At 41.0% G+C, this 24,657-nt stretch overlaps 1 protein-coding gene across 1 annotated transcript in view; it reads left to right on the plus strand.

Moving 5' to 3' along the window:
* JMJD1C (jumonji domain containing 1C) overlaps positions 1–24,657 on the plus strand; it is a 58,539-nt gene that overhangs the window by 16,829 nt on the left and 17,053 nt on the right. The window contains exons 2-11 of the mRNA XM_009325996.1: positions 2,396–2,501; positions 7,370–7,494; positions 8,765–8,908; positions 9,027–9,219; positions 9,308–10,962; positions 14,052–14,224; positions 14,549–16,758; positions 19,747–19,948; positions 21,705–21,919; positions 22,947–23,099. Of these exons, the coding sequence (XP_009324271.1) occupies positions 2,495–2,501; positions 7,370–7,494; positions 8,765–8,908; positions 9,027–9,219; positions 9,308–10,962; positions 14,052–14,224; positions 14,549–16,758; positions 19,747–19,948; positions 21,705–21,919; positions 22,947–23,099 (5,077 nt within the window). The 5' untranslated portion in view covers positions 2,396–2,494. The remainder of the gene's footprint in view (positions 1–2,395; positions 2,502–7,369; positions 7,495–8,764; positions 8,909–9,026; positions 9,220–9,307; positions 10,963–14,051; positions 14,225–14,548; positions 16,759–19,746; positions 19,949–21,704; positions 21,920–22,946; positions 23,100–24,657) is intronic.

Raw genomic sequence — 24,657 nt, forward strand, 5'->3', positions numbered from 1 at the left:
TGATGATATGGAAATGTGTATTTTGTGTTTGTGTGCATTTAGAAACTCTGGGTTCTCTTCGATGTCCTCTACATAGTCCTAGTCAGACCTGTACAGTTTGTGTAATGGGTCTTTGACCTCACTTGTGCCTTTTGTAGCTCATCTCAAAGATGAGCTCATCTTTCTCCAAGAGTGAGGAAAGAAGTGCAAAATGGATTTTGCAGTCTCCTTTTCTAAGTGTTCACACCAAGCACTCTCAGTCAAAGGTACTGATATGTCATGGATCTGAATAGGAGATACAACAAAAGGTTCAAATGTACTGTCTGTAGGATCACCAGTATTTTCAGTGTCAAGTTCAAAGAAGTCAAAGATGCTTAGGAAGGATGTGAAATCTAAAAAAAAGCAGCAGTGTGTGTTGCCTTTGAAAACAAATCAAAAGTGGCTTAAGAGGACATAGAGACTCAAAAACTTTGCGTAAAGAACTCATCAAAGTAGAATAATGTTAAGAGTAACAGGTCTGACTTCATGGTACCTAATCAATGTGTGTATAGTCTTGAAGATAAAAATGTTCATGGATGGGACTGAAGGAATTACTCCTAATGTACGAGATCTGCATATTAACTGCATTTTTAAGTCAGCCAGACTTGCAGTATTGCAGTGCCTCAGTCCATTGCTTAGGTCTAATGCTTGTGGATCTGAGAGGGGAAATTTTTGGTACAGGAATCTCTTGCAGCTGCTGTGAAAGAGAGTGCATGGGAAGAAGGACAGGTGAATGATCATCACGCAGCTCCAGTTCCAGGGTCTGTTGGGTTCCCCTGGCAAATCATTCCCTCTTTCCAGTGGTGGTGTTGCTTCTGTCTGTAGGATCAACGCAAAAATGGATTTACACAGCAGCTAATACCCTTTTCAGATTGCCTCGGGAGAGGAAGTGTTTTGCTAGTCTGCCATCCTTGAATAAATTTTAGTGTTGACCCTCTTGTGCCTCTGACAATGCTAACAACATACTTGCCTGGTTGGTGCTTTTAACCTGGTGGTAGAGGTCCTGTTGATCTTAGCCTTCACTTTTACTTTGTTCCACTCTACATGTATTAAAACTATCATCTTGACCATTTCCTTTGGATCCGAGGCCATATCCTTTTCAAAAGCATAAGGAGAGAGAGTAATTTTCTCTAATAACTGAAGCATTGATGCATTCTCCGTAATATGGAGCACAGCAAATCTTCAAGTGTCAGGAAGTGAATTTTGAATTTGAAATAGACATCCTGTGATCAGGGGGTTAGCAGGAATAATCTCTTCCAGATGAATAGAGAGAAATTGCTCATGTCACTTGAGGGCCTGGCAGCAATGCACGATTCTCTGAGTGTTGCTTGTATCTTTATATTCTGTGGCTGGCGCTCTTCATAATAAATTGTGAAACATCAAGGAACTTGTGGGAGATCAAGGAAAGAAATTACTTGATCTCAGCTGCAGTACTGATAAAACATTTTGCGTTTTGTATGTGGAGAATCACTCTGATTATCTTAGCTGTCTGAAGTTCTCTCGGCATGAATGAATGTTCCTGCAGCTCATGGATTTCCAAGACTCTTCTGCACGAGGAGTCACCAGGCTGTGGTGCAGCTTTATTTCTCTCCCACAGCCTCAAAGACAGAAATAACAAGTTTGCTCTGAAATAAAGAGAAATAGGTATTCTGAAAGTCTAGAGATGAATGATGATTTACGCCACACTTTCAAGGATACGAGCCAAATTTTGTGCCTAGTTTTTCCTTGTTAGGAGGACAGTGCCACCAAATATGTCTTAATTTCCCAGATGATGTCCTACTCAAATAGTGATAAAGAATCTTTTCCAGAAGAACTGAGTACAATGAAAATAAAAATTAAAGCATGTCTTATTTGAAATTACCTAATTAACAAAGGCCTACATATTTGAAAATCAGTAATGGTGTTTCTCTCAGAGTGTGTGTTTCTCTTAAAATGCAGCTATCTTTTACGCATTATCTTCGTGGTTTTTATATCTATGTTTATGGTCAATATGTCCATATTAAATTTCACAGATATGGAAAAGTTTTTTAAAAAATAATCATCATTTAAACAATTCTTTCTGCATACCTGTAAACACTGAAGTCTTTAGAGGGCAATTTTAGCTTGTAGTAAGACAGTATTTATGAAAGTGTGATCCTATTAATAGCTTACAAGTCTGGCCACGTGTGGGATCTGACATACCATGTTCCCATGAAATAACTTCTAGCACTATGTTGCGCTTTTAAGTTTTTTCTAAAAATAACACAGGGATTTGTAGGAAATCAGTGAAATTAGCATCAAACTACTTAATATTGTACTCTAAAATACATCTAGGAAAATAAACAGAAATGTTATAAGCAAACATAACATATGGTTCTTTTTTTAATCTCTACTTTAGGACGACGTAGACAGTCTAAACCCAGTTCTCAGGGATAACCCGCAGTTACATGAGGAGGTAAAAGCCTGGGTAAAGGAACAAAAGGTTCAGGAGATTTTTATGCAAGGTAATTATGTGGGAAACTGTGTTATTTTTATTCTGTGTTAGCTAGTTTAAGGCCACTAGTTGTGTGGGGCTCATCCCACAGCATTTGTGGTATAATGGAGAATATATTTCTAACTTGGAAGTTATTTTTTTGGAAGTATTTGTTAATTCCAGAAAACAAGACTATATAAGAAGCTGTGCATGACTTCCTTAACTTGTTTGATGTCTTAGTGATTACAGCAAAAGCTGAATATCATTAGTCTGAACATAGATATTTTGTAAAATTTATTGTGAAAATAAGTGTGTATGAATGGCAACCACACACCTTTTAGCATGTTTAAAACTGTTTTGTGCTCTGTTAGTGTTACTGTTACGTGTGATAACTTCTCCGATATCTGTCTGTGCTTGTAGTTCTTCACAGTTCTGTCACAGATGAAGAATACTTTCAGATCCCCACCCCACACCTTCACCCCCGATTGAAAAGTGCCTTTCAAATCAGTTCATGATTTTGTAACTCAATTCTAATGCTGGAAGGTTGCAGCAAATGCATATGTCACTTTTACACTGTAGATACAAATTATGTGAAAACTAGTATGAATTAGAATAAATTATTTTGGCTCAGTCTTGCTGATAATAAAAATATTATATGCATTTGCAGTATATTCATTAACTTTCTGCAGAACTGACAGGCAGCTCTACAGAGGCATTCTTAGTAACGGAGGGCAGAAACTAACCTCTGTGGGTCCGGGTTAAAATCCCCAGGCAAGCATTAAAGCAATTTGAGGAAAAAAATGCTCAAGCAGTCATTCTGTAAATTAAGATGGGGAGGGGAACAGTAAATAATCTGCTGTTATAAGGATGGCGTTGATGTTTGCTTGCTGTCTGGTTTCTTTGATAAAGCTAAGATTAGAAGACCAAAGGAATGTGGTAAGTATAGTATTGAAGTTACAGTAAAAACCTAGTGTCTTTCCTTCTGTGGAGTTATTAATTTGACTAGACGTGATTATTCTTACGGGCCACAGAGAAAGGATACTGAAAAAAGCAGTGCGTGGAATTGTGTAGATAGTAAGTTGGTATGTCAGCGTTAGTAATTTTAGATTTTATCTTCATATCCTTAGATACCACATGAGTTAATAGTCTGTTGATGAAATTTGCAGCCAAAACTGGATTGAGAGGTGATGTGAAATCAAATTAGGGCTATATGAAAAGGAAACTAAAATTGAGCTTGTTTATTGTATTTCATGAGAGTAACAATAATAAGACAATTACAAAAGCCTCTGTGTACGCTGGTACAGAATCAATACTTGAGCAAAGCCCCAGCAATATTGAAGTAGTCATCTAAATGAAACTGCCAGCCCATCATCCATACAACTCATTTACATCTCATCATTCCAGGGACTGTATTTTTGTCTTTATCTATGTAATTTTTCAAACGGATGTTTGGATGCTTCTAAGTGCACAAATTAGGAGTATTTTAGATGATGAGATGAATCTAATCACATGTCCTTGCAGACTCGTTCTCCTTGTGTAAGGAGAAGCTGCAGTTCAAATCCACTTGCTCACCTGATGTGACGCAGTGTGGCCCAAGGAGAGACGTGCTTCCTCAGGCGGTGACGTGCCATCCACTGCGAGGGCCTTTGCAGTGCCACCACCTCAGCCCTGCGGGACAATGGTCAGCCGGCAGAGACAGCTGTCACGTTTTCCAGGGGCATAATCTGTTCCTGGTCACAGAGGCTTTGCATTTGGCACAAACCTTTCAGTGGCTTACGGAGAGCCCTCTAGCAGTGCTAGCTGCTGTTAACTAGTCATGTTATCCCTCCTTTTTCCTCCCCTTCTTTCTCTGGTTTTCTTTACCTTCTCCGTTATTACCATTTTCCTGTTCCCTGCAATTTAAGCAACGTTTTCAGTTCTGCCTTGTCTAGATGCATCTATTAAGGTTGTTACCATGTTCTCTTACTTAATCCTCTACAGCATTTTTAGGACCCAGCCTTTTCCTTGTTGTCTCATGATGCTGAAGCTGTCATCTCATATCTCTCAGTATTTTCTGCTCTGACCATCACCATTAAAAGGCAGTTTATCTGAAGAAAGAGGAGGGTCGAAGAACATTAAAATTGTGTTCCAGGTGTTTGAAAAGAAACATGCCAATTTGAGGAGGGGGAGTTTTAGTCAAAACTGGTCCAATTATTTACAAGAATGAGACTAAAGAAAAAAATTGGCCCTTGTGACCTTTTCTTTGGGCGGCAGTCACAGCAGCGTGCTTTGCAGTAGAGATTGTAGGTTTGGCAGGAAAGTAGTTTATTCCTTGTTTTAAAAAAACAAACACAACCAAAAAAAAAACCTCCTCCCAAACTTGGTCAAGTTGAAAGCTTTTGGGACAAATAAAACCAGTTCAAGGAACATAGTAAAGTGGCTTTGATTTTTAACAATTAAAATCTTTGAATTTTTTCTTTTGATTAGATTTATTATCACCTCAACCTCTGAGGCTGCATGTATAATAATCCTCTTGAAACACTGAGTGTGCTTCAGCCCTGGAGATATTTCCTGATAGTACTGCACAGGCTGTTTCAACAATGCGTAGCTGAGTGTGATTCAGCCAGGGACTGGAGACAAAGCCAGGCTTTTCCTGTAATGGCTGCTTGTGGCTGGACTGGGCTGGAGCTGAGCTGTCCTGTGTCGTATGACCACAGTTTAATCTTTCTCCTTCTTCCTGACACCCATGTGAGACACCTTACATAGCATGTAAGAAAAAAAAAAACCCACTCTTTTTAAAGGTAGATAAAGTCTCTTTTAAAAATAGATAGGATAACAGCTGGGATGAAGGGCAGACACAGATTAGAACAAGAAGTAACATTGGGTCAGTGCAGAAGAGTGTAAGAGAAGCTGGAAGCTGATGGAGAAGGGAGGATGGAGCTTGTAAGATGAGAAGACTGGGAAAGGACTTGGAAGCCAGTGGCCTGGAATCGTAAATGCTAAAATGAGACAAGAAGCTGGGGAGAGAGGGGAGAGGCTGGTTCTGGTTATGTGAAAGACTGAAAATCATTGTGCAGTTAACAGTAGGATGCAAGAGAGGAGGAGCTGGGATAGGAAAGTAGGAGTGGGAAATTTGCAAGAAGAGACGCAGGCAAAATTCTACTGAGACTGTCTAAACAAGGTAGAGCTTTGGGACAGCCGTGAGAAGTTTGAGACATGTTGTGTTGGGTCAGACAGCCAGAAGTGTGGGAGGCGAGCTGGAGGCGTTTTGCAGGGGCATGTGGAGTAAGGGTTGGAGAGAAGCCATCAGGAAATGTGTCCCCACGTCTGGTCCAAGACCAGGAATGTGAGATATAAGCTTGTAGATTCTTCCTTTTTCTGCCCATACATATCGGTGATTGGCAGTGCTCGTGCTGGCGCACTTTTGACCCTTGTCTGTGCAGCTGGAAACATGCTCCGGGCATGAGTTGATGCTGGTAGCTCAGAGAGTTCACTAGGTCTCAAAGGTTTCAGTTGTGCAGTGAATGATGGGGATGTGGGTGAAAGAAGGGTGCCATTGCATGGTGTTTCTTTTTCCCAGCTGTTTTTTAAACCCTAGATAATCACATGCAAAAGGTATTCCAAAAGGCCTTGCTAAGGTTCCAAAATTAAACCCAAAGACCACTTGGAGATGTCCAAATTATTATTACTTTTGCACTTCTCTTGATCTCTCAAATGTTGATGTTAAGAACAGTCCTCATGATCACACACTTTCTCATGCAGGGAGTATAATGGACCCAGTTGTGTGAATATGGATATTTTACTAGAGAAAGCTGTGACCTGCGAGATCCCTGGCCTGTTTGTGGCACATGTTTGAGCTTACTTAATGTACTGGGCAGGGATTGGAAAAAAACAGATCTTTAGGAAAGACAAGGGAATTCTGGCCTTGCATGTGCAGTTGAGCAATTAGGCACTCTTAAATCGTTTAAGTTAGGCTTTTTGTAGGTTGTCACTGACTTGTTTTGTTTCCGTTCCTGTATGCCTGACCTGGGGTCTGGTTGCAGAAGTAGCGAAACCCACGCAGTTGGAATTGAACTCAGTGGCAGCATTGCTTGGTCATACAAAATGCTATATAAACACTAAGTGTGATGAAACTCAGGGTCCCAGTGATCAAATGAGACACCGAACGTGAATAAAATTGTTGAATCTCAATTTCTGGGTCTTGAAACCAACTATAAAATAAGTACTATATCATACTATCTCCCCACCACCATGGGCTTTTGGAGGTGAATTAAACTGATCTTTGCAAAGGGACAGTGTGCGGGGTTTCTTTGCAGTTGACGTATCTGAAAATAGGAGCTAAAGTCTTCATAGCGTATGCGTTTTTGAGTGTTCTGTGTGGCCATAGCAGGGATGGGATCACTCAGCTGCCTTTCCGACTGCTGTAATGGAGAGAAACTCTGTGGTCACTTACGGGAAAGACTTGGCAGATGCAGAGCCTAACCACCAAGATGTAAATCTTTTCGCCAGCAAAGCATCTGGGCATGTGACTAGCCTGTTAAATAGCTTCTGTATAACCTGCTGCTGCCACTTTCTAGCCTTTCAGATTACTTTTCTATGGTTGCTGTTTGTAGGCAGGAATTTTCCCATCGTTTGTCATCATGGTTGCAGAAAGATTTAGTTAGATAAGAAAATTGTACGTTGAAAATGTTAGCATAATTGACCTTAAAGCATACTTAAATGTACCATTTGCATTTCAAAATGTCTTTGTGAATAAAAGTAAAATCCACAGGCAGTGCTGTGCCAGAATTGCCTGTAGTTTGCTGTCCATGCCATGCGCACTATATATTTGCTATGAAGCTTAAAAAACCAGGAAAACCCTTTTTTTTTTTTTTTTGGCTGAATTTCTCAATGGTTTTTTTATTTCTTCTCCTTCTAAAGGTCCGTACTCCTTAAACGGTTATAGGGTGAGAGTGTACAGACAGGATTCTGCCACCCAGTGGTTTACTGGTATCATTACTCATCATGATCTCTTCACCCGCACTATGGTGGTTATGAATGACCAGGTGAGTTTGATACATGATACTCGAAAAACAAGCTTCAAGTAAACTACACTTTAGGAGTTTTAAAATTTTTTTGTGGTACTCTGAAATAACACTGAGCTGTTCAGTTCCAGCAGAGCGAGTCTATTACTGCGCTGAAACTACAGCATGACTTTGCATTGGACTAGCAGTTAAAACCATCCTGAAGCTGAACATTTGTGCAATGACATGATTAATACCGGTCCTACAGTTTTGCTTTTCCTCTGCTGTCGCTATTTGACTAGTGAAGTCTTTGAAGTGAGCTGATCTAGTTTTAAGAACTGGTCTTCCCTGTCAGCTCTGTTGAGAATTTCTTTTCTCAATGCTGAAATCTTTTAGCACTGCAGTAGTGATTACTTCTTCCAAGCAATTGAAATATCCACTTTCAGCGATTTATTGAATTCAGCATTTACTGTAGCCCTAATTTACATTTACCGTGGTGGGTTTTAGTTGTATTTCTGAAGTTGATGTTACAAAAAGAATTAATGATGGTATTTTTAGTTGCAGCAATGAATTCTATTTCAGGAGACAGAGTAATGACTCAACGTTAATATAGTGAATGACCCGTTTGCCTTGAAATGACTGACAAAATCATGTGTGACAGTAAAGATTTAAGACTAGTCTAATTCTCAAATACATTCTTTCCCTTAATTTGCTCTAATTAATTTTCCCCAAATATTTTTTTTTCATTTTGTGACACATTGATTAAAGATGTGGTTACCATTTCCTTCTTTCTGAAATATCATCCCTCACTAGTAACACTTGGCCAGTCTTAGAGTTCTTCTCTCCAGTCATATCGGTTCCTTTCTTTCAGCAGTTTTGCTTCTGTTAGGAGCAATATTGTAATGTGCTTCTGCAGTATATTTTATAGTATATTAAATAAATTTTACAAAATATTTGTATGTTGTAATTGTTACTTAAGGGTTACTCTATAAAGAGCTCAGTGTCTTTTAATTTCAAATTGGCAGGTCATTGAAGGGGAAGGAAGTGGGTGGTGGTGGAGGGGTACTTTTTCTTTTAAAAAAAAAAAGTTATTTTTACAGTGATATGTAAAGAGACATTTGTTTTGGTTTGATTATTCCCAGCCTTTGTTGGGAGTCATATGTCAGTTCTGTTTGTCAGGATTAAGTAGGCTCTTCTCTGATTAGTCTTTAGCACACAAAATAGACTGGTGAACACTGATACAGAAAATACAGATTGAGCAGTGTCTGAACATCTGCTGATTATTATTTTTTTCTTTTTTTTAATAAACCAGGTGTTAGAACCTCAGAATGTTGATCCTTCTATGGTTCAGATGACCTTTCTAGATGATGTTGTTCACTCTTTGTTGAAAGGTGAAAATATTGGCATCACTTCACGCCGACGGTCTCGTTCCAACCAGAACAGCAACACAGTCCACGTAGATACATTTATCTTTTTACCTAAGTATTTTTGTATATTGCGAATATTAAAAATATATATTTAAAGTTGCTAATTAAAATTGCACTTAAGTCCATTAATCACAAAATTATTTTCAGGGTCATTATACGCGTGCGCAAGCAAATAGTCCCAGACCAGCAATGAATTCCCAAACTGCAGCACCAAAACAGAATTCTCATCAGCACCAGCAACAGAGGAATACTCGGCCAAATAAGAGGAAAGGCTCTGATAGCAGCATGCCTGATGAAGAGAAGATGAAAGAAGAAAGATACGATTATATAGGTCGAGGAGGTAAAAGCAAGTTATTGGAAAGGGAGGGAGAGCTTCTTAAAACCATATTAGACTGAAAATGTGATAGACATATTTTTATCTTTTACAGAAAACCCCAAAACCAAAAATAAACACTTCCTTAGTAAAAGAAGAAAACCTGAAGAGGATGAAAAAAAATTAAATATGAAGAGACTGCGGACAGACAATATCTCAGATTACTCTGAGAGCAGTGACTCAGAAATTTCAAATAAAAGATTAACAGATTCGTCCTCAGAGCAAAATTCGGAAAATGAGTTAAAAAGTAAGAACACTTCAAAGATAAATGGAGAAGAAGGAAAATCCCAAACTATGGAGGGAGTGGAACAGACACTAACAGATAGACGGTCTCCATGGGATGAAATACAGGAGGATAAAAACCACGAAGAGACAGAAAGACTGAAGTCATCCTTCAAAAAACTCCATGCGGCAGAGCAGCCAGCACCTTACGAGCAGAATGCCAAGGATCCACATGTTCAAGAGTGCAATGCAGAAAAACATACTGCAGAATTAAAAAATGAGCAATTTGTATCCAGACCTCCTACTCCGAAATGTGTTGTTGGCATTACTAATGAAAACAACTCTGAAAAGGAGAGCCAGGATAATGCTGCAAGTACCTTTGGTTTGCAAACGGTTCAGAAAACAGAATCTCACAGCAGCGATCTAAAACAGCAGTTTGCAAATGCAAATTTCCTTGTAGCAAGAAAACAGGAGGCTGACCAAAGTTGGGTTAGCAGTGTTGTTAACAAAGCGGATTTGATACAACCTGGGGTTGTAAAAACGTTATCAGTAAATGAACACTTAAATCCTGAAAAAGAAAAAGTGCAGTATGGCTCATTTATGTCTTCATTAAATGTAGCTTCTCTAGCAGAAGAGAGTAAACTGCATAAACAAAGTCCAGTCCCCGATTCTGTGAAGTCAAAACCTAGTGCTTCAGTTGATCATCCTAAAACAAAGTCACCTGATGTTAAGCCTAAATTCACCCAATCTTCTGATACTGTGAAGTCTAAGGTTAGTTCCCAAAACAGCCATGCTACTGGATTAACAAGGTCTGCCAATAAAACTGATCATGATTTGCCTAGGTCTAGTTTTCATCCGGTTCCAGCTAGAGTTAGTGCTCTAGAAGCTACTAAAAGTCCTCTTATCATTGACAAGAACGAACATTTCACGGTGTACAGGGACCCCACTCTGATTGGACAAGAAACAGGAACTAATCACATTTCACCTTATTTGCATCAGCATAATTATCCTCTGCATTCCTCATCCCACCGAACCTGTTTAAATCCAAACGCTCATCATCCTGCATTAACTGGTTCATCCCATCTGCTAGCTGGGTCTTCAGCTCAGGCTCCCTTGTCCGCTATTAACACTCACCCCCTTAGTACCGCATCTCACCATTCTGTTCATCACCCTCATCTACTTCCTGCAGTGTTACCCGGAGTGCCTGCTGCCTCCTTGCTGGGTGGCCATCCGCGACTAGAGACTGCTCATGCTAGCAGCTTAAGCCATTTGGCATTAGCCCACCAGCAGCAGCAACAGATGTTACAGCACCAGTCTCCACATCTTCTTGGACAAGCTCATCCTTCTGCTTCCTATAATCAGCTAGGGCTTTATCCAATTATTTGGCAGTATCCAAATGGAACACATGCTTACTCAGGACTCGGTCTGCCCTCCTCCAAATGGGTCCACCCAGAAACTCCTGTTAACGCAGAGGCTTCCTTAAGAAGGGTAAGTTGTGTTTGTTTCTTAATGACGTATTTAGCCGGGGCTGGTGTCTCCCAGTAGTGGTTTCCTAGGTACAGACTTAGTAGTTTGTATCGCAGTGAGTGTGTATTGACGGTGGGTTTTTTGAGTAGGCACAGAACTAACTAGGAATGGAAATCCAGTAGTAACCTCTGTCTCACAGTGGACGTGAGTAGGGAGTTCTTCCAGACCTTGATTTCCTAAGTACTTGTTTTTAGTTTATGACCAAGTGAGGTCAACCAGCTGGTTTGGGACCTCGAGTCCACTGGCTGCATATTTGCTACCTCAGACTATGAAAACTATTAGGTAAGTTAAATACTCGGAGAGGTAGGACAATCGTCTTCACAGTGGAATTTCATGTATGCTTGCTAAATAATGGAGAAAGGCTGAGACAGAAGGAGTCCTAAATCCAGTGGGAAGTTCTGAAGAGAAATACTCTAGCATTTATAAATCTTTCTTGCGCTGTACACCCATTTCTCTTGTCTTTACACCTATCTGTGTACCCCCTATTGGCATATCTTTTTCTCCCCTTCTGTTCCTGTTGACACACATCCCTGCCTTCCCATCTGCTTTCTACTCCTCTGTATTCAAGTCAGGGTGATTCCTCTGTCTGTATGCTGCATATAACCACTGAAGTCTCAGAAGGAATGGTTTGTGTTTTTCAGCCTAGCACCCAGTGCGGCTGGCAGACGTAGCAATTACAGGAAAAGTTCTCTCAGCTCTTGCAGGCTTGGGATACGGCATGCTCATTGCAGGCACCTTAGAGGAACAGTGTAAGATGAAGCATGTGTAGCGCAGACAGAAACTTTGGAGAGCTTTACTGCCAGCTTCAATCAAACCTCCACTGAGCATGTGCATATTGATTTTGAGAGGCTTACAACTTGGCCTAATTTGGGCAGATTTTCACAGGGACCACAAAAGGCATGTCGCTGACAGTGGTCCGCCTGCCAAATTGTAAGCCTTTGCGTCAGAGCTTGGGGTTTCTGAATGGTTATAGAGATATTTTTCTTTTTCATCATGAGGAAAGCTATTCTTCCTCAGCCTCATTCTTGAGAAAAGCCAAACCATTGTGGCTAAGTCTCCCAAACAGTCAGTTTGAGCTGGTCTTGTAACATGAAGTCAGTTTGATCTAAAATGTGATAAAGTCAAATGCAGCAGAGAAGAAAAGCCTAAGAGAAAACTATAGGTGGATTTATCTTTTCATGTTGCTGCCTGCTCCACCCCATGCTGAAGTCCATTTTGAAGAACTTATGATAGACCCTGTTTTCACTTTGGCTGCCTGAAGTATGCAGCCCTGCATACCGAGGCATGTAGCTTTTTAATTATGTTGATATGTGGCAATTGTCTTGTGGTGACTTGTCTTCTGGCTCTCACACTGGAGGCCTTTTTTTAATACGTCTTAGAAACCCAGAATGGGCGTTTCCAAAGTCGGGTTTGCATGGATGCCACGATCGCAGAAAGGGATCTGTGTTTCAGCTGTAACAGCAGCAGCAGCCACCACCCTTGGCTCAGGGCTGAGCCATGTCTGTGTGCTGAAGGAAGCGTGCCCCCAAGACCACCTTTTCCTACATCCGCAGGTGGCTGTGGCAGCTCCTGTCTTTGGGCTGGGCCGTAGATGATTGCAGGTAGAGTCACGAAGCTGTTTGGGCAATGCTTGGTGCTCAAGCAGATGTTCTCCAGCTCCTCTAGGGAGAAGGTGACGGGCCTTTTTTGCATAATATTTTAATACAGCTTACAGGCTATTCATGGGAACTCACCAGAGCGTGGGAACTCCTGACTTAGGCAACGTGTGCACTAAAACTGTTAGTGCAAACCCAAGCGGTTTGCTTTAAATATTCAAAAGTACAGAAATCAGAACTTCAAAGTTGTAGCATCTGCAAATCTATTCTGTGCTGCATGCATGTGTCATGAGAGCTCTTGGCTCCCCTTCTGCAGCAGCAGTTCTCAACTGGGAGTCGCCAAGACTGGGGAGAAGGAGAGGGATGGACTGGTGAGGAGTGGACAAGGGGAAGAAGTTCTGGGCAGTGCCAGGAGTTAGGGGTGGAGCAGCACCGAGGGGCTTTGGGGTGCTCATGAGAGCTCTGCTCACTCTTGTCCCAGTCCCTTCTTGGCTTGTCCCTAGCACTTGAGCACCACTTCAACAGGGTGCCCTGCCTTTCCACTCCGCTGCGCGTTTCTCGTAAGCAGATCTCAGAGGAGAGAGGGAAAGGGGAGAGAGACTGAGAGCTGCTCTTGGTATTTTCTGCAGAGTTGTTACACAAGTTTCAGAGAAGATACGAAAACAGAAACTTACCCAAGTAGTCAATTAAAAAACAGTTTCATAAACTAAAACTATCAGGGTATGTGTAAACGAGGAGGTTGGTATTGCCTACCTTTTGAGGATTTAGGTACACAACACAAAATGATGCATACTCTGCATGTCCCATGCTGCAGAGTATGGCAGGCATGTACGTTTATGGTTTTAATAGTGTGCTGCTGATGAAATTATGCCAAATAAAAATGCCTGACAAAATAAAGGAGATTAATTAGGATTATCATACTTAATCATTTGGTTAGGGGGAGGAGAGGAACCATCCAGGAAAGAGATATTTCTATCCCTTATATTGAGATTTTTTTTATAAAGCTGGAGATGAAATTGTTTTCCAGAATTACTAAACGTATTTGTCTTTTGAAAGAAATACTTCTTGCAATTCATTGAAGAGCTAATGGTCTGTTTACTAGTAACTGAAGTTAAGTGCTGTCAGGCTATCATTGGTTTGCTAATTTTGATGAGCTTGAGATGCTGTTCTAGAATTAACTATTCATGCTGAACACTTGAAAATTAAACGGTTCTAAGAATGCTTCTGAAATGTGTAAACTATTTTGTATGCTGCAAGTCCAGGGGAAGTACAATCAGATGTTCCAGTTGATCAAAAAGTGACTTAAAATGTTAAATTTTATTTACTGTGTATGATTTGATGCTGAAATACATTACTTCACTCTGATCATTGGTAGGACTTGATACAGTAACTCTTGTGGTCCCATGGTGATTTTGAAATCTGATTTTATTTTTTTGTTTTGGTTGGTGTTAACAGAATACTCCTAGCCCGTGGTTACACCAGCCCACCCCAGTGACCTCAGCTGACAGCCTTGGTTTACTGAGTCACATTCCTGTGCGACCGTCCAGTGCAGATCCCCTTCGGCCTCTCAAACTGACAACGCATTCCAGCCCGCCGTTGTCCAAAAGTATCGTAGAGCATCACAAAGAGTAAGTTTGCTGTTTAACTCTGTGTAAGAGGGTACATTTCAGCAGCTGATGTTGTCTTCTAGTTTCCTTTAGTTTATATGTAAACGTGGGTGCCTGTGATAGAGGAAAGCTTGTCATTGTGCTGCAAAACAGACTCTACCCTGTTGACTTGGAATGGTACTTGAGTTCCTGAGTCATCTGAAGACTTTTGAAAATTGTACCTAATGTAAAGAAAAGTTTATTTTGTGTTAATAGCTAACTTTGTCAGAGCATGGGCAGAAAGGTCTTCCGTTTAGGATGTTGTGCTACGTTCAGACTAACCTGTGTCTGCTTAACCTTTTTCAGAGAGCTGGAGAGGAAAGCGTTTATTGAACCTTTACGTTCTGTTACAACTGCACCAGTAAAGACGGAGCTAGAGCAAAGCAGAACGCAGACAGCAAAGGAGAGCCATATGCACAGACATTTTGCAGATCCGATGTTGAACCAGCTGCCAAGGCCACCACAGGAGACTGGGGAGCGACTGAGCAAATACAAAGAAGAACACAGACGGATACTCCAAGAAAGTATTGAAGTTGCTCCTTTTACGGCTAAAATAAAGGCACTGGAGGGAGAGAGAGAAAACTATTCCAGGGTAACGTCCTTATCTTCAAGTCCCAAAAGCCATTCAGTAAAATATGATAAAGACGCCGAACGTTCTGTGTCAGAACTGTATAAAATGAAGCATTCGGTTCCGCAGAGTTTGCCGCAGAGTAACTATTTCACCACCTTGTCTAACAGTGTAGTAAATGAACCGCCAAGATCATACCCGTCAAAGGAAGCTTCAAGTGCATATGTTGATAAACAAACTAATTGTCCTTCAACAGCAGCTAGTCCTCAGTCTCTCCCCTCTTACATTTCTTCTCTTTCAAAACCTCCACCTTTAATTAAGCACCAACCAGAGAGCGAAGGCTCTGCGAGCAAGGTACCCGAGCAGCTTTCACAGTCAGTGCAGTCTCACTCTGTAAATTCTTTTAGAAGTGACAGCAGGAGCCCTACTCAGTTGTCAGTCTCGTCTTCAAATACACTCCGGAGTATGCCTGCCTTGCATAGAGCCCCCGTGTTTCACCCCCCTGTGCACCAGAACCTGGAGAAGAAGGAAAGCAGCTATAGCAGCCTTTCACCTCCGACTCTAACCCCCGTTCAACCCGTTAATGCTGGTGGTGGCAAAATACAGGAGTTGCAGAAACCACCAACTTTAGTACCTGAGCCTAAGGAAGCTCAGACTGTTTACAAGGGCCCTTCTGAACAGAATTTATCAGAAATATGGAAGTCTAATAATGCTCCAAATAATGAAAAAGTGGATTGGCACGTTGAAAGAATGAGTGGAAAGTCACAGTCCGCTACAGCATCTGTTATTGTGCGTCCTCCTTCTAGCACGAAATACGATAGCACACCAGTAATGCAGTCTGCTTCCAAAGATCGAGTTAGTGAGAGATCTTCAGCTGTGACAAATCAAGCAGATTGCCTGAAAACAGCGGAAGCCAGGGAGACTGGAAGAATCATTCTGCCAAATATGAACTCAGACAGTGCTCGCACACAGTATGAAAAGAAATTTCCAGCTGTCTCGCAAGGCAGCATTCCTCGTGCTGTCACCCCTACCACAACTATGATCTGCAGTACCAAAACGGATGTCACCGCATCAGCAGCAACAACTACCAGCGTGTCAAGCTGGGGTAGCTCAGAAGTGACTTACTCCTTATCGAACACGGTCTTGGCCTGCGCGCCGCTGGAGTGTACTGCCTCGAGAGCAGCAAGTCAGGCGATGGCGCAGACCCAGGAATGCAAGGTCAGCACTCCAGCTCCGGTTACACCCGCCGCTGGCAAGACAGGCAGTGCTGCTCAGCCCAGCTCGGGATTCTCCACCTCCACCGACTTTGTCCATTTGAAAAAGCACAAGGCAGCCTTGGCTGCAGCTCAGTTTAAAAGTAGTAACACCAGTGAGACCGAGTCCAACTCTGTGAAAAATCAGACATTTTCAACCTCTCTCTCCCTAGACAGTGCTATCGTCTGTAATACAATAAACAAAGCGAACTCTGTAGGCAGTGGGCAAACTTCCCAGACAAGTCAGCCAAACTACCACACTAAGCTGAAAAAGGCTTGGCTAACAAGACATTCGGAGGAAGATAAAAACACTAATAAAAAAGAGAATTCAGGGAACAGTGTTTCAGAAATTATAAAGCCATGTACTGTCAATTTAATAGCTTCTACATCAAATGATTTGCAAAATAACATAGATAGTAAAGTCTTGGCAGATAAGTTTGTGAAGGAAGATAAGCACCCTAGGAGAAAGGCAAAACGAACTTATGATTCTGGCTCTGAAAGCGGAGACTCTGATGAAAGCGAGAGTAAGTCAGAGCAAAGGACTAAACGGCAGCCCAAGCCCACTTACAAAAAGAAACAAAATGATTTGCAGAAAAAAAAGGGTGATACAGAGGAAGAAGTAAAACCGAATGGTGTTCTTAGCAGGAGTGCCAAAGAAAAAAGCAAGCTGAAGTTACAGAGCGGCAGTAACAGCAGTGAGTATATTAATCTGATTTGGAAGAGACAGACTAATGTGAAGTCTAACGGTGTTAATCCTGGAGGGTTTGTCACGCACGATAGCTGGGAAAACAGTTAAAAAGTATGCTTGTGTAAATGAGTAGGTCCAGATTTATCTGTCTTGAGGCCATTTGAAATATCCTGGTTTAAGAAATTCAGCATTTTGTATATATGTGTTAACAAACTGGTTCTTGGCCTAAAAATGAGCAGTAAACAAACTGGTTTATGCTGTCCATCAGAATTCAGCAGACTGGTGCATATAGTTGTGCCACTTGCATTGAGAGAGAGATATTTTTTAAAAGATCTAATGCATTTATTTTTAGGGCACTACTGGAGGGAGAGATTCTCTATTGTTGAGCTTTAATTCATCCTTTGATCAGGAAGCCAGAGGCAGTTCCTTGAGAGCCTGATGCCACTCTTATGATTTGGTTAATTTAATGAAAGGTTTGAGGGAGAGTCATTTCACACTCCTAACTAGCATGTGTATTACATGGTGTTAACATCCCTCTTGTTTAAGGAATAAAGAAATTTAGGGAAATAAAAATTTCGATTTAAATATAATGCTGTAGCATGTAGCAGATTGTAACTAGATTTAGCTGAAAAGAGAAACTTGTCTGCCAACATGAGGGATTTTCTTAAAGAACTTATTTTTTTATCCCAATTTATTCTTCTCCAAGGACTATTCTTTTGTCTTTGTTCTGGTTGAGTATGAGAAAGTCTACCATTAAATTACTTTTTGCAAGAATTTTTAAGTACAGGTAGTAAGAAAATGAGTACTGCTCTCTGTAATTATATTCTCTGGCTTTTCACTGCCTAGTGTATAAAGTTACTCTTCTGGTATCTGAGAGTACTTGATGCCTAAGTTGTACTGGGTGCTGGAAGTGTTGCAGTCTGTCTGAGGTATTCTGGCTTGGGTCCAGTGATAGTAGTATTACTCTTCTCCTTCCCACCCCCCCCCAAGCTAAAGGGAAGATCAAGGAGAACATGCCTATAAAGTCTTTCTTGGTTTCACTTCTTAAAGTGAACTGTAAACATATACATGTAACATGTTAGGTCTTTATGACCTTTGTATTGTCGCAAAAGACTTTTTGTAGGTTTGTTCTAGAAGGATTGCTTACCTAAGTTACGGGAAGGCAGTCACTTCTTGTTTTGGCTAGTGGTACCCGAGTATGAAAGGGATATATGGTAATACATTATGGAACTGTTTCATGGAACTTAGGTCAGGAAATGGGTAGGAGTTGGTATTTCATTCTGTTGTGAGTCGCACAGCCTGTGTCCTGCACATTAACAGGTTGGGCCTGTGGTGTGGTAGGAGCTTCTTGTGTTTGCCATCCTCTCTTGAAATCTTAATAGACCTGGCGTCTTTTTGTCCGTTTCTCCTACTTGACCCATTAAATAGATGAGCGTTTCTGATACTCCTGTCAGTTTATCTTGGGGGAGCTTCGTTACAATTTCTGAGAGAGAGCTGGTCAGAGATTTTCTTAGGAAAAGGACTTTCCACAAAGATTTACCCAAAAACAATCAACCTTGAGGAGCTTTCAGGAAAGCACAGGTCCCCATGGGACGGCTGCCTGGGCTCCCCGTAGGCAGCTGAAGATAACTGTTCTTCAGGATCAGGGGCTCAGTGGCAGTTTCGCAACATGGGTGGTATCTGGATACTGCCAGGCTTGAAAACTGCTTTGTCCCAGTGCCGTTTCGGAAAGCCCTGGAAGCTAGCTCTGTGTGCTCGCCAGCGCGCTCAGAGCTCCAGGCTGCAAGGCTCCCTCCTGCAAAGCAAGGCATTTTACAGTCCTGCAGGCGTTGGGGGTCTTCCAAGTTCCTGCCCACAGAGCTTGAGGTATAGCAGCTCCCAGATGACTCCCAGGATCTCTGGTTCCAAGGCAGAAAACATTGTTTTGAACTAGCAAACCTGTACTTTGGCCTTTTCTACTCTGAAGTTTTAATCCAGTTACCATCATACTCCTCAGATGAGTTGGGAGAGCATTTTGTAGGCCATGAACTGAGGCATAGGCAGTCTGTCACTTGCGAAGTTTGCACAAGTCATGTCTGGCAAAATACAGATCTGAACCCAGGTACCAAGACCAAAGTTAGCACCCTGACCTCCCTATCATTCTACATCAGATCCCTGTCTACAGGACATGAACTTTCAAGAGTAGTGGTAGATGAAATGACAGACACTCCTATCTATCTGCAGATAAAACTGGTACCGCTTTTAAAAGTCATTAAAATGAAAGCCTGGTTAAACAACAACATGGTTCAGTTTCAAAATGTGTATGTGAAGATTGCACATATTACTGAATAGATTTGCTCCTCGTGTTACTCGGTGTCGGGTCTGCTGACTTTCATATCGAAAATAGAATTGTACTGCTTAGCCTTGCAAAGCTAACAAACTTGACAGGGTAAATGGATTCTGTTCTTCCTTATGCCAGATATTTTACATTAAGTCCACATGAGTTACATGTGAATACAGCTGCTCTTCTGTAATCATACCTGTAACCCTCAGCAAAAATAAATCTTGAAGAAGTAGGATTTTTTTTTTTTTTTAAGCTCTGCTTTCATTCATTAAATTGTTGCCTTTTTTGCATACATCTTCACTTGAAACAGAATTCAAACCTCTCTTTCTTGGGGTATTGTATTTCTTTGCTTCTTTTGTAAGAAGGAGATTCTGAAGATGGTTTTAGTGGAATATTTGGTGAACGATACAGCTAATATAAGAGAAAATACAGTGTCCTAGGTATTCCTGGTAGCTCAGCAGGTAGTTAACTGTGCTCCTGCCTGTGTCAGTCTAATTGGTAGTTATGCTTTTTAAACTTTGGTGCTGACAGGCGGGCAAATGGAAGTAATAATGAAATATGTTACGCAGGTAACAAATGTACTTTCATAAATGTTGAACACTGACTGATCTGACTGGGTTCTGCAAATAAGGGCTGCCAGTACCTCATCTGAAACTCTCCTTACTTTTGCAGCTGGTATACCTCGCTCAGTGTTAAAAGATTGGCGCAAAGTAAAGAAGCTGAAGCAAACGGGAGAGTCCTTTTTGCAGGATGATTCTTGCTCTGAAATAGGACCAAATTTGCAAAAATGCAGAGAATGTAGGTTAATAAGAAGTAAGAAAGGAGAAGAACCAACTCACTCACCAGTATTCTGTAGATTTTACTACTTTCGGCGGTAAGTACAGCTATTTCCTGATAATGTGGTGTTTTAACTTTTAAAAATAATACTGACAAAGGACTTGCATGCTTGAAAGCTTGTCTGATTTTTCTGGCTCAGTCAGTCTGCTTGATAAAAGACACTGTCTAATTTAACACTGTTTACATTTGTATGTCTTATTTCTTTTGTGGATTGACTTCATTGCTGTTTAAAGCTTTATAGCAAAGACATCAGAACAGCTGCCCAGTGTACCTTAGGCAAGCAGAAAATACTGCACATCACCATTACACAGGTGTCTGACACTTGAAGTGAGATTTTCAAAAGGCAAGCTTCAGTTATTCTGGACAAGCTGTACAACCGCAGAGTTGCACTAATTCGCAATTGTTCTTATGCCAGTATATGGTGGGAATGCTGCTCAGGGTTTTCTGGGAGTTTTCTGAGGACAGAGGAGTTGTGACCTCCTTTTTCGCAATTAATGGCCAATCAAGGAAAACTCACAAGTTGGGAAGAAAATTTCCCAGGATGCAGCGTAGCGTACGTGGTGCAGGCAGAACAGCTATTGAGACAGAACAAAACGGCTTTAATTTGCACGTGGACTGTGTTGTCAGTATATATCCAACTTGTTTTGGACAGAAAATTGTTCCCTAGATTGGGTTTAATTTTTTATAATGAAGCTTTAGTTACAAGACTTGGTAGTCCAACAAGAATCATTCCAAGGTTGGACTTGGAATACCTTCTGCGTAAGAGTATTTGCTTCCTAATGTGGCAATGTGAGAGTTTTGGTTTTTTCCTCCTGTATAAAGGAGAAAACATCAGTGATAAGGTTTTGCCAACATCTTAAAAAACAGTTACAAAATTTAAAAATCAGAATGTTTTTAATATATTGTGGTAAATTTTACAGCAGTTTAATTATTTTCATTGTGTTTAGATAGTAGGGCTTGAATTGTAAACGAAGTTTGCACTGCTGCTGGAGGTCATTGTAACGGAAAATTCATCATTTCTTCTTGTTCATTAAATACACATCTGAGTATCGTTTTTGGTACTTAGTTCTGAATTCAGGACTATTTTACTGGCTTTGCTGTAAAATTCCTTAACTATTATAATAATCGCATATGTATAATGAATTATCTTGTATTATGCAAGTTGGAATAATTAATTGTTACTGCTTAAAAATAGGCTACATACAGGCAGGGTTAGTAGAACGGTATCAGGTAGGATAACATGAAAGCCTTTAGTTATTTTAAAGGTCAGAAATTAGCAGATGCAAAAATGTTATCTTGTATTAGTGATTTGTTCTGCCTAGATAGACTTGAATATAGTGTTCGAACTCCTGTTTTCTGAGTATAAGAGCAGTAGGATAGAAAGTTATATAAAATATGAGTCAGACTGAGTTGATTGCTGTCACATACCCTCCGAAAATTAAAGGTGAGGAATAGGTGGAACCAAACTTTGGCAAAAAAAAAAAAAAAAAAAAAAAGTATTTTCCTGTTTGCAATTTTAAAGCAGTGATGTTACAGAGAGAGAATGATGATTAAACTGAATGTAAAAAGTGACTAAAAAGTTAGTTTTAGTTTTCATGCTTCCTTACTGTTTGTTTTAAAACCATTTTTGGCAGTAGGATTTATTTTTAAATTAAAAATATGGCAGGATGCTGAAGAAGGTAAAGAAAACTTACTTGTTGTTAAGACATAAGCAGTAAGGTAAATTAGCAAGTAAACTGTAAGTCACAGGATATAATGCTATATGCAGTTAAACTATCTGTTTTCATTTTTAGGTTATCTTTTAGTAAGAATGGAGTGGTCAGGATAGATGGTTTCTCCTCTCCTGATCAATATGATGATGAAGCACTGAGTTTATGGACACATGAAAACTATGAAGATGATGAACTGGACCTAGAAACTTCTAAATACATTCTAGATATCATAGGTGATAAATTTTGTCAGTTAGTAACATCTGAGAAAACAGCCATGTCCTGGGTGAAAAAAGATGGTAAGGAAATCTCAAATGCTCTTAAGTGTTGTGCAGTTTTACTCGAGTGTTTGCATTTGTCATGACCCGTTGCTTCCTTTCGAGTACCTCACTTCACTGGACTGTCACACTGGATTTTCCTAGGCTTTTTTGTAAGAGTGTATGTCGGCAAGGGGCAGGGACCTTCCTCAGTAAGCCAGCCCATTCCCCCTCCCTGTGCTGGTGGCTGTGCTGGGCCAGGGCCAGGCTGCTGTTGGGGTTGAAGCAGCCTCGGTTCCCAGCTTGGCCTCCAGCTTTCTGGCCAGAGCGGCCAGCTCCAAGCCAAGGCCCACAGCAAGCCAGGTACTGACTCCTGCCAACAGACATAGTGTTTCTGACATGTCTCCTTCCCAAAACAAAGGAGAATAATGTGACAGCCTGGGCCCCACAGAGCATGTGCTAACACCGTTGCCTCCTCCCTACCAAAGCCACAGTTAGTCTGTCCTTCTGGCCTACAGCAGGTGGGCACAGGCTTTAAAACGGGCTGGTGGCTCTGCTAATTCCAGGCTATATGAGGAGGAGGTGGGGCAGAAAGCAGAAGTACAAGCCAGGTCGCCAGGACAGGCATCTCCCTCCCACCCTGCCAACTTTAACCATCTGACTCACCAGTTTGGCTGCCCTTGAGATTAAACACGTCCCATAGGCAGTCAGGTGAAAAACCCAGCTCTCTTCATTGCATGGGGTTAAAAGTATATGTTAAAGAAGTTCTTCTTCGTACTTGCAACCCACTCATGTTGAGCAGGAATATTCTTTCCGTATTACTTCAGTCTGTGTTTTTTGGATGCTTTAATTTCTTTATAGTGTATTGATAGTAGCATTGATGGGGATGCTGCATAATGCAACTAAGGGGGTAGATGTTGATGGTCTGTTTATGAAGGATCACTTTCCTCCCTCTACATCCAGTTGCATCTTAAGGGGAAAATTACGAATGCTTCATCTACAAAGACCATTCATTCTGTGCTTTGCATTTAAATTTCAGTCCTTTTATTCTGCTTATTTTGTATTTCAGCCAAAATTGCATGGAAGAGAGCAGTGAGAGGAGTCCGTGAGATGTGTGATGCATGTGAAGCCACATTATTTAACATTCATTGGGTCTGCCAAAAATGTGGATTTGTGGTCTGCCTAGATTGTTACAAGGCAAAGGAAAGAAAAAGTTCTAGAGGTCAGTTCTTTATGAACTAGAGTATTGTATATGCTGTTTATTCTCATTTGTTGTAGAGCTGCTGATCCACCAGTGTATCTGCCTTTCTGTAAAGTATTAAATTATTGCTTGTGTGTTTTGGTTTCTCTTAGATCTTTTTCGCCTCCTTTTTTGTTGGTAGATGTAGAATCAGTCATTCAGAAAGCAACTGCTGTGGGGGCTATTTTAGGTCTTTGTCCGCTTTTCAGTCTTTTTGTGTGGATTGTCTTGGACTGCTTGTGCCTTGCCCCTCAAGGTTAAATCTTGTTCTTCAGCTGTGAGACTGGCACTCCATTACACCTCCCTGCTTTATGGTAACTCATTGCTGTGAAGACTTGCCTTGATTTGAGTGCTTTCTGGAGTCCTCCCTTCAGAAGTACATGGTTTGTCATATTGACTTAACAGCCTACTTTTTTATTATTAAAAAGAAAGAGATGGAGAGAAATACTTCACATAGTATTTTAAATGAGTGTTAACAGAGGTTTCACAATCCAGCAGCCTACACACATACTCACTTTAATCTAATTCCTGTGCTTTAATGGAAATGTCTAGTTTAGTCTGTAGTGAAGTATAACAGGACTGACTTGCAAACCTGTGATTTCTAAGTGACCCAGCCTAGTTGCAATTGAAAGGAAGAATGGCTCAGAAGATTGATCTGGTCATTCAGCCCTGGGCTGTGACACTGGTGCTCAGGCTGCTTCTTGGAAAGGGCTGCCTTCCCCTGGGTGGCAGGCATTGTGCCTTGGCACAGTCCTGCCGTCAAACATTGCGCCAGGAACTGATTCAAGTATAATGCTGTTTTGAAAAGCAGTTCCATGTTTGTCATAGCAGCAGAATGTCACAGATGTGAAATGTTAGTAAAATAAAGTTTAACTGTTAGATGGCAAGTCTTTAATAAATGGAGAGACTCATCCATGCAGTGAGAGCCTCTTACACTGCGGTTATAGGATGTTCCCAGAGACTTCCATCAAAGCCTGAAGTTTCTAGGGAACTAATGTTGGTGTTTTGCAACACTGAGAACAGTTGTTAATGCTTTAATGCTGGAGGCTGCTTCAGCAGCTCTTAACTGGCTGAAGTCTGTGTGTGCACATGTGTGTGCATCCATCTGACGTGGCTTGGGATACACGCCGAACATTATTTACCCTAGTGGGAACATGCAGTCAGAGGCTTTTTATAGTGTGTGTGTGTTAACCAGCCAGGAAAATTTTAGTAAAATGTCTTCAAAGCTTAAAAAAGGAGTATACAGAAGCAGGCTTCTTCTCAGTCTTTTAACAGGGAAGACTTTCTCCTTGCTGTTCATGACAATATTACATGCAAAAGCAGAAGTACGATAGCTTCCCTCTCTGTAGCTTTATTTCTAATGATGCTGTAGGATTCATGTGAACTATCTGTCTCCTTTGGCACTCTCTTACAAAGTTCAGAACCACCCACCCATCTCTATATAATAGCACTTTATATTACAGCATTTTTCCTGGAACCGGTACTTGTTTTTACAGTTGCTAAATGTAATGGAGAATACACTGATTTCCCCCTGCTTCAG

Source organism: Pygoscelis adeliae, unplaced genomic scaffold (assembly GCF_000699105.1).
Source record: "Pygoscelis adeliae isolate BGI_AS28 unplaced genomic scaffold, ASM69910v1 Scaffold4, whole genome shotgun sequence".
NCBI classification, from domain to species: domain Eukaryota; kingdom Metazoa; phylum Chordata; class Aves; order Sphenisciformes; family Spheniscidae; genus Pygoscelis; species Pygoscelis adeliae.